The sequence below is a fragment of the Electrophorus electricus genome, chromosome 10 (genome assembly GCF_013358815.1).
Source record: "Electrophorus electricus isolate fEleEle1 chromosome 10, fEleEle1.pri, whole genome shotgun sequence".
Lineage (NCBI taxonomy): Eukaryota > Metazoa > Chordata > Actinopteri > Gymnotiformes > Gymnotidae > Electrophorus > Electrophorus electricus.
The window spans coordinates 19,713,833-19,723,344 of record NC_049544.1 but is presented as its reverse complement, the minus strand read 5'-3'; the positions used below and the strand labels follow the sequence as shown (position 1 = coordinate 19,723,344).

Genomic DNA, 9,512 nt, shown 5'->3' with positions numbered 1-9,512 from the left:
CATTTTATAGCATTGGAGATCATTTTAGCCAAGCAGCCTATCATTTTCTGCACTTCTTTATACTTTTCCTCCTCTCCAATCAACATTTTAATTAAAGTATGCTGTTCTTCTGAAACATGTGTTGGCTTCATCCTTAAATAACAGCCACCTGATTGACATCTGTTTTTTTCACAGAATGAATGACTTCACTAATTGAACTCCACACTGCTATTATTTTGAACGTGCCTGTTTCAACTAATTATTCAGTTACACAAACCCAAGAGCATGCATATCATGAATGTTGGGTCTGATGGTTTTCTATCACTCTGCTACACCTACTGATAACTTATTTGCCATGTAGTAATATAATTTCTACCAAAAATAGTGATTGATCTGGTTAGTCATGTTGGACTGCTATTATTTTAAACGCAACTGTATGTCAGTACAATTATTTATTTTCCATCCTGTGACTTATCTGTGACTCATTCTGCTGTTTTGCATTCAGCCTGACACATGCTCTCATCAGACCTCTGCCATATATCCGCAGTGCCTCGAAGGTGATGGTTCCTGGACTCTTAGTGGATGAGGATATGGATTTGCCACCCTTTCCTGAAAGCACTTCAGGTGGAATTCTTTTTAGATTTTTGGTCTATAGGTATAATACCATGCCATTAACGCAGCCACAATCAAATCTCGCATGTGGCAGACTTGTCCACGGCTCTTAAAATGCCTCTGTGTGCTCAGCAATATGTGAAACAATGGATGGACCCTTTGTTTGCTTAAGGTAAATTAAACATTGAACATCAACTAGCTTAAGATGTCTAACTGAAGCTTTCAAAAATATGCATTCAACTACAAAATTTTCAGTATGTTTAATCTTATCATCTAAAATCTAAAATGTTTTATAAATAAAAAATGAATCTAAAATACAAAATTGGCTGCAGAAATGTGTCAACGAATAATCCTAAAAGTCTGTTCTTTTTCTGTATGCAAGCTTTCATAAGCACTACCTCTCTACACAAGTCATCATATCTGATACTCAAAATTATTGCATATACATATAGGTGAGGCAAGACCTGAACCAATCAAAATGTAATAACCAAGAAGGGTTGGGTTTCCATAAATCATCGTAAGAAATCATTTTTATATAGTGAAGCAAGCATTACACTCTCTCTCTCATTTAGGATGAGCTTAACACTGTGATGATTTTCGGAAACAGGGCTCAATTTACTACCACAAAACTGCTGCCTTTTGGCAAACTTCAAAGCATTCTTCAAAGAAGTCTTGACTTTATAGATTTGTGTCTATGGAGTAATCACAAGCCACAATTGTAAGTTCAGCAGACATCCTGTAAACACAAACATGGAATAGAAACAGAAAGAAAACATGTGCTCAAAGAATAATTTGTTTTAAGTGAACTGAAGCATTGTAGGTCTGATCTAGTTTAGCTGCCTTAAATCAGTGATCTTTAGTCTGCATCCAGGAAGTTACTTTCTTGAGCTTATCCTCAAATATCTCAATTGTAAGCTGGAACTGTACATTGTGTATACATATATACATATCCATATATACATTGTGTATATAAACATATTATACATATATTGTACATACATTGTTAATATATTTTTGTGTATATATATATATATATATATATATATATTTTTTTTTTTTTTTTTTTCTCCCCTATGCACCCCAGCTTTTTTTCCCCCTCAGTTTGGACAGAGCACTCTCAAACCATTTCACCGCGAGTTATACTGTGTATGACTATGTATGTGACAAATAAACCAAACTTGAACTTGAACTTGAAATATCTTATCTGCTGGACATGGAAGCTCATAAATAAATTAATGGCACTGGAGATAAACCCTTAGATTAGATAATCACTGGAACGAGTCAGAAATCATCCAACATTTAGTCAAGTCAAATCAAATTTATTTATATAGTGCTTTTTAGAACATATGTCACAAAGCATCTTTACAAATGTTCGTGTCCAAGCCCCCAGTGAGCAACCAAGGGCAAGTGGCAAGGAAAAACTTCCTAGAGCATGAAGAAGAAACTTTGAGAGGAACCAAGACTCGGTGGGGTGCATCCTACTCTGGCCGACAACGGTCACCACAATATTAACAACATTGGCAATAAGAAGCAGAATAAATAGTGAAAGAGAAAAAAATATTAATAAAATGAAAAAATAAGCAATTAATTATTCCGATTCTCTAAGAAGTCCTAGTCTAGTCTCGATGGTGTGTGCGTGTCCGAAACCCATCCCGCACAAAAAGGTACACTGTGTTCTAACACGGGAAAAGATTTCAAAACATTTCTTCCAATGAAGATGGTGGTGGTGTAGGTGGTGTATATGTAGCCTTCATTGCTTATCACACTCAGGAAGGTAGTGCTGATTTAAGATGATAAGAATGAACGTAAAATATGTTTTAGACCAGATGCAAGGCATTCTGAATTCAGCTAGTATTTGGGACAGAAAAATACACCATTGTCAATGTTTCCTAGCATCCTGGGGTCCATATCAATGTCTGGGGTAAATGGGCAAGCTCATTAAACATCCTGAACACTCGAGAAATATGTCAGAGCAACCTCAATAAAGTCTGAACTGAATAACAAATGGAATAACAAACAAACATTGGAAAGAAAGTTAGCTTTTTGACTTGGAAAGCAGCTCTAGCTAAAATTAAAGGCAAGAAAACTGATGTACAGACATTAAAAATAATAAGTACAAAAGAGCTGACAAAAAATGTAAGGTATGTAAAAAAATGTATGACTGAATATGTTTTCTTTCATAATATTCTTTACATTACATTACAACAACCCACTGAGAAATTTCACACACATGTTTATTATTAGTTGCATTTATATAGCACCTTCTGAAACTCAAGGACACTTTTTTTTTTTAACACCCTCACACACCTGATAAGAAGCAGCAGCCAATTTTACACACAGCATACTCTTGATCAGAAACCACAGCCCCCTGGGGGACTGCAGCAAAAGGTTAAGACCAGGACAGAGCACCAACCATCACTGGACACACACAACAATAACTTAGAGTATGCAATCGACCTAACCTCCATGTTTTTGGACTGTGGGGGACTCCAGAGGGAACACCACCCCGATAGGGACTTGAACTCAACACCCTAGGGCTTAGAGACAAACATGCTAACCACCAAGCCAACTCACGGCTGAGAACCGGGTCTAAAAGTGCTCTGAGAGTTGGAGGTGGTGTACTCTGTGGTAAAAACTGACACTTTCATAGCACTTGCTGCAGTTATCATACCTAAGACAAATTAGTGAGACACAAGTCATGTAATCTGCTTTTATTTTAACCCCAGTATATTAGTCAGTGTGAAACGAAGCCACTCCTCAAGAATTAGACTGAACAGAGTCACCTCTCTTAATACTGTGCCTCTCATGCTGTTCCCTTTCCTGTTCTTCTCATACCCATCAATGCTATTATATGCTCCTCCCATTCATGTAACATAGAGCAGAATAATCTGGAAATAACTAACAACCGAGAGTATTAGCTGTTCTACATGTTAAGTTACGAAATTTGCACACGTCTCTTCACTCACACGCATCTTTGTGGATGGCTTGGTTATAGTAAAAACATGCCATGGTTTCTTAATGTAACAAAGCAATAAAGATGACATGAAGCCTTCACTCACAAGCCCTTTGCTCTGTAACTGTATTATAATGACTGAATGTTTAAGATCTACAGCAATGATTCCACTTAGTCAAGAAATAACGTAGAATTGCTTTCCCATTAATGATATTCATGTGTAGCTAAAAGTTCAGTGACAGCTTTACTGATGAGAAGCTTATCACTTCTCAATGGCTTCTCACTGGACTTAAACTCGATGTAATACAGGTGATCCATTAACTTCCCCTAAATCTCCTAAATCTTTGAGCAACGGAAGACCATCAGGTCATAAATCACTAAACGAGTGCCACAAAACCACACTTTCTATCTAACTTAATTGCTTTTTACATTTCTCCAAACATCCTCTCTTGGCTACCTCTTTGTCAGAAACAGAAAGTGTGCTGCTGTTCAAGATACGTGGAAAGTAAGTTGCTGTAGAAATCTAGGTCAGAAGTTAATAAATGGTTTGGATGTCCTGTGTAAATTGCAGGTAGTTCCAAAACCTAAAAATGTGATAATACTTATTCAAAATATATTACCATATTTCATATACATATTAAATACACGAGGACACACATGACAATGCTGCACTTCTCATTTTTAAAAAGACCTCCTGGGTTTTATTTTACTTAATAAATCAGCAGCAGGTAAATAGCAGTGAAGTCATGCAATGCACAGATCTAAATTATGAGGAAAGCAGTGGACCTTTTTTTTTATCCATGTCTAGTAGCAACATGCGGCGAGGGAGACATTGATCAAACAGATGCACATGTGCCAAAAATATCACTGCATTTATCCCGGCTGAAATCTATCTTAGGTTGATGTTGCATACAGCTATCAGGGCAGGCTCAGGTCACAGGTCCAAAGACCTGGACATGAGTGCATCCTGACAACAGCATGCACCTCTGTTAAGTATTCTACTAATCCTAAACAATCGTTACATAATTCTGTGCTCAGCATGTTCCTGACACTGGCCTTATAGTTCAGCACCTATCCGCAGAAAGAAATTCATCAGATAACTCACCGAAAGAGTTTCATTTTTTACAGATGATCCTTATCAGGCATGGGTAGAATTAAAAAAATAATAAAATAAAACCATTTAAAAGCCTCACTGTCCATGGTGTGTACGCCATGTTTCCTTTATGCATTAACAGTTGCAGTTGTAGAACACATCTCAAATGAATCCCATGATTTGTGACCGTTTTGTTGGAATATGATGTAGAAGTATGTTGAAAAATCACCTTGATCAAATTTTTGACTAGATCAGACAAATTTTGGTTCAGAGAAAAAAACTCTCTTGCACAAGATGAACTTGTGCAGTAGCGGCAGATTTAGTATTGGTGGCATAGGAAATATAGCAGTTTATCACCATAAAATCACTTAACTCCTTCCAAGTGGCAAAACTAACACCGGCTTAGCTCTCTGACATCCATAAAATCTGTATCATTATATCACAACATTATATCACATCAGCATGCTGTAAAAAATATTTAATTGGTTTCAATCTTGTAAAGATGTAATTTGATATGCAATATGAATTATTCACTCATGTGAGGTCTTTGTAGCACTGAGCTTCCAAGCATGTTCAGCCACACTGGATGGTGAACATTGAAGGTTAAAAGAAATTTGCAGAGGGATTGCAGAAAATATACAATATTTATAGTTTAAAACATCATCATCTTGAGAGAGAGATTATAGTATGAGACAAAGCATACTTGCTGAGATGAGGATATAAGATTTCAGAAATGACTAAACAGTCGGGGGGGGGGGGGGGTTAAAGTCACGATATGATCAGAGAGCATGTATGAGTTAAGGATGTGAGGTATCAGATTTTACTAACAGAAAGACTCAGTGTGCGTGCGTTTTTGGATTATCCTTTTCATCCTCTGTTACTGCGCAAACAGCAATAACTCCATGTGCTCCAGGTATTATTGTTTCTCCTCAATTTCTTATAGAAAGCAATATGGTGTTGACATATACACTGTATTATAACTGAAGAAAAAACATTAGCTGGTAATGCTTTATATTTCAGATAAAACAGATTTATGTCTGCGTGAATTATGATACTAGTTCACTTCCTAAATGGCAACTGATAACCATCTATTCATATAAACCTTTTAATTCTGTGTCTAATGGAAGGATAATTGTCAGGGGAGGTTACACGATCCTTTGTAAATTAATTTAAGCCTGAAACTGATTACATTATCTTCACTGTTCACTGATAGTCTTTTAACAGAAAAGGAAAATGAGATTCAGCCTTTTCTTCCTTTCATTTGGCGGTTTTTCACAGCTGTGGGGAAATCTGACACATTTCGGTATAAATTTCAATATTTCTGAGTATTACTTCTTTTTTACGTGGTTAATTATGCAAGTTTTGAAAATTGTGATATTTTTCTTACTAGACCAAGTTGCTTCTAACTTGTTTTGTGTGCCTGTGCATCTTTAGGCAGTAACTACAATCTGGAGTGTTTAAATGATTACCTCTTCACCATCACCTGCCTTTTGAATACGTCTACTGAAGTACTGCCCCACAGCACCACCTCTTGGCTAGAGTTCTATGATTACGTGTTAGTGCTGGTGATATTTATTATTCATGAATCTCATGAATATTCAAATTTATGCAAATATAGTTCTCATCCTGTCTATCAATGGTGTAACGAATTTTAAATAGAATTTTACAATAAAAGTACTCAATTTAATGTTCATGTATTGTACAGGGACATGAATCAGGGACACAAGTGTGTGTTAAAGGCGCACACACATGGATGGGTTTGCGTGTTGGACGTATCTCCATGGCTTGAATACACGTTCAGTGACACGGACACCTTCCAGATCTCCCTGACCTCCAGTTACCATGGCAACAACAGCTCAGTAGTTCTGGAGATGGAATACATGCCAGTAAAACACAGTAAGACCATGAGTACATGCAAACAGTTTCTCATAAGCGCACACACACAGAAATATATACCTAGACACAGTCTTTGTAAGTACTTTTTTTTTTTTTTTTTTTTTTTTACTTTTTTTGCAGTTCGTCCTGTTCCTCCCACTAACCTGACATTGCTATGGGAGATTGATCAGGCTGTTTTTTATTGGCAGAGTGGATACCAAGAAAACATCTTCCTCATACCGTACCTCCAGTACAAATTTAGCATTAGCAGCAAGGACCAGGTGTGTGTGTGTGTGTGTGTGTGTGTGTGTGTGTGTGTGTGTAGCTCTGCTGCAAATGTCTTCCCTTATGTGCACATATGCCAGAGTTTGCTTGCATGCAGTGTATGTTTATAGGTTTTGGATGTCCAGCTGGTTGACACAAATGTGGCTGTGGAAGTGGCCAGGTTTGCACCTCACACAAACTACACAGCACGTGTGTGCTCAATGCCCAATCAGATGCATTACAAAGGTGTTTGGAGCCAATGGGGATCTGCCATACACTGGACAACCGGAGCCATTCACAGTAATAGAATTTGCATACATTGTCAATGTAATAATGCTATAAGGAAGCCTGCATAAGGAAAAAAAAAAATCATATTTATACTTAGAAATATAATTACAGATCCACTATGCACTATAATGCTAGCAGCAGTCTAGCTTCCAATGATCACTACTGTTAAGCTGTTTTGTGTGTCTGCAGAAGCAGACTCTCTGGATACATCACTGGACAGTAGATGGTTTGCTCTGATCAGTGTGCTGCTAGTTTTGCTACTCTTCTACATTCCATATTCCTGGTAGGTCTCTGTCTTAAACACACACATGCACACCGGTAAACCTTATAATATTATCTTTATTTTTACCTAGGTGCAAAAGTCAGGTACTGACACCAAGTCCCACTTCATATTTCAGAGATTTCAAAGTGAGTCTGATGAATTAGATTGAACATCTCCAACACTAAGCACTGTACAGAACTAATGCAAAGACCTATGTTTCATGATTCTCAAATTCCATTCCATAGCTAATTTATTTTGTATTCCCAATGTGTGTGCACATGCATGTATATAACTTTAGCTAGAACTCTAAGCTCTCAGGACATGCATTTTCAGAGGCCTGCGGTGCAGCCAGCTGTACTTCCACAACAGGAGGAGTCTCTTAAAATTGACAGTATATTTGAAGAGTTTGAGAGCAGCCCTCAGTCAAGCTCCACCCACTATGAGAAGATCAGCATTTATGCCAACTCAGGGTATGCCTGCATCTCTGCCCCACCCAAATCTCCCAGCATGCTCCACTGCACTGAGGGTGCAGAGGTCAGAGCTGCAGAGAGCAGCAGCATGATGTACACCAAAGACTACTGCAAGCTCAGTCACACAGACTGAATACATACATATATCACACAAAAACCAAATGCACACAACAAATGTCCCAGATGGAAAATTGGCTGCAATAATGGAGTAGTGCTACTGATGGGAACTTTAAAAAGAAGTTTCTTAAAAGTCCGTCCCAGTGTGTTAACATTTTTAAAAAAAGTTTTAAAAATGAAAAACAGGCAAATAAATAATCTTTCTCCTAGTAAATACTTTAACGCAACTCTAAAAAAAAGATCCTTTAAATTACAATTCTACCAGTCCAGTATACCTTTACCAGCTATTGCACTATAACCAATATTTTCTATAATTCGGTATTGTCATATTTACATGTTTATTAATATGTCATACTTTTTGTTTGCGATTTTATGCAACTGGACCGTCAAACAGCATATTGAGATTTAATTGTTTAAAGTATGATGTTTAAATGTCTCACTCCTGTATCCTCTTTGGAAAAACATTTAACATGCTTAGCCTTTTAATTTAAAAAAAATAAAAAAGTTTCCCCCACATGCTAGTTGTTTTCTATAAAATTGTGTAAGGAGTTGGCTCAATATTGAGAGTGGTCTTACTATTCAGAGATCCATGGATGGGTCTCATTAATATTAATTTTGCCATTATACTGACTGTCCTCTTTCGAAAATTTTTGGATCACACGCTGAAATTTATTTATTTATTTTAAATAAAAATCACAACACTATCAGAAATTGCACAAATAAATAACGTGACGCCTGCCGATGGAAAAGTGCCCCAAATAAGAAGGATCAAGCTTTTCAAACTAATTGATTTGCCTCTACTAAAGCTGAAAATAGCATGGTCTTTGCAATAGACCATCAGACTGAATCAGCTGAAACTGATCCATACACAGCAGAGATACTGCTTGCACACTGCAAACATACACTGCGTTTCTACCAGTCACCCTCACAGTTTGGCTAACAGGAACACATACCCGTGATGACCACTGCATTTCTGCCAAACACAAATAACAGTGTGGCAAACAGGCAACTGATGCCAACAAGTAGAATACCTGTAAATTTACAAAAAAGGTAAACATGCTTTAATTTTTCCATCAGATGTTGCAGGTGTTGACATACTAGTCTAACAGAGACAGCACTTTTTTCATAGAAAGTTTTATTAAAACCAACATAAGAGCAGGACACATGTTCCCATTAACAAAGAAAAAAAATTAATTCTATCTGGTGAATTCAGTTTGATCCGACGATGCATTTCAAATGATCCCAAATTCAACATGTAACAACTTAAACCTGCATTAGCATGCTGACGTGTGGAGGCCATTCTGTACAGACTGACACAGCAAAACTGCCAGGCCGAATCAACTCGTACAGCATTCTTGTTAGACTCCAAGGCGTTAGGAGTCCAGAACTCATTTTAGCGTCTAGAACAGCTTAAAACTGAGATCAAGTGCACTGCGCGACAGCAAGATTGGTCTCAGTGCTCGATAATGAGGCACTGCTCTTCTCCACACAAACACACACAAATCTGTGACCAGAGCTACTGACCTCACATGCATGCTCACACACACACACACACACACACACAGGGAAATGATCAAAAATAGGAAAATATATTCAACA

At 37.3% G+C, this 9,512-nt stretch overlaps 1 protein-coding gene across 2 annotated transcripts; it reads left to right on the top strand.

Annotated features, from left to right (window-relative positions):
* The first annotated feature begins 538 nt into the window (after nt 1–538).
* Nucleotides 539–9,232, top strand: LOC113578457 (interleukin-21 receptor). Of its 2 annotated transcripts, XM_027011713.2 has the most exons (9): nt 5,399–5,550; nt 5,851–5,940; nt 6,072–6,192; nt 6,343–6,533; nt 6,654–6,793; nt 6,908–7,076; nt 7,254–7,347; nt 7,418–7,472; nt 7,660–9,232. In XM_027011713.2, exons 2-9 carry the CDS (start codon nt 5,871–5,873, stop codon nt 7,927–7,929), a joined length of 1,110 nt encoding a protein of 369 aa, XP_026867514.2. In that variant the 5' UTR covers nt 5,399–5,550; nt 5,851–5,870; the 3' UTR covers nt 7,930–9,232. The 2 variants fall into 2 exon arrangements, with proteins under 2 accessions (XP_026867515.2, XP_026867514.2); XM_027011714.2 differs by lacking the exons at nt 5,399–5,550; nt 5,851–5,940 and adding an exon at nt 539–603.
* The last annotated feature ends 280 nt before the right edge of the window (nt 9,233–9,512 follow it).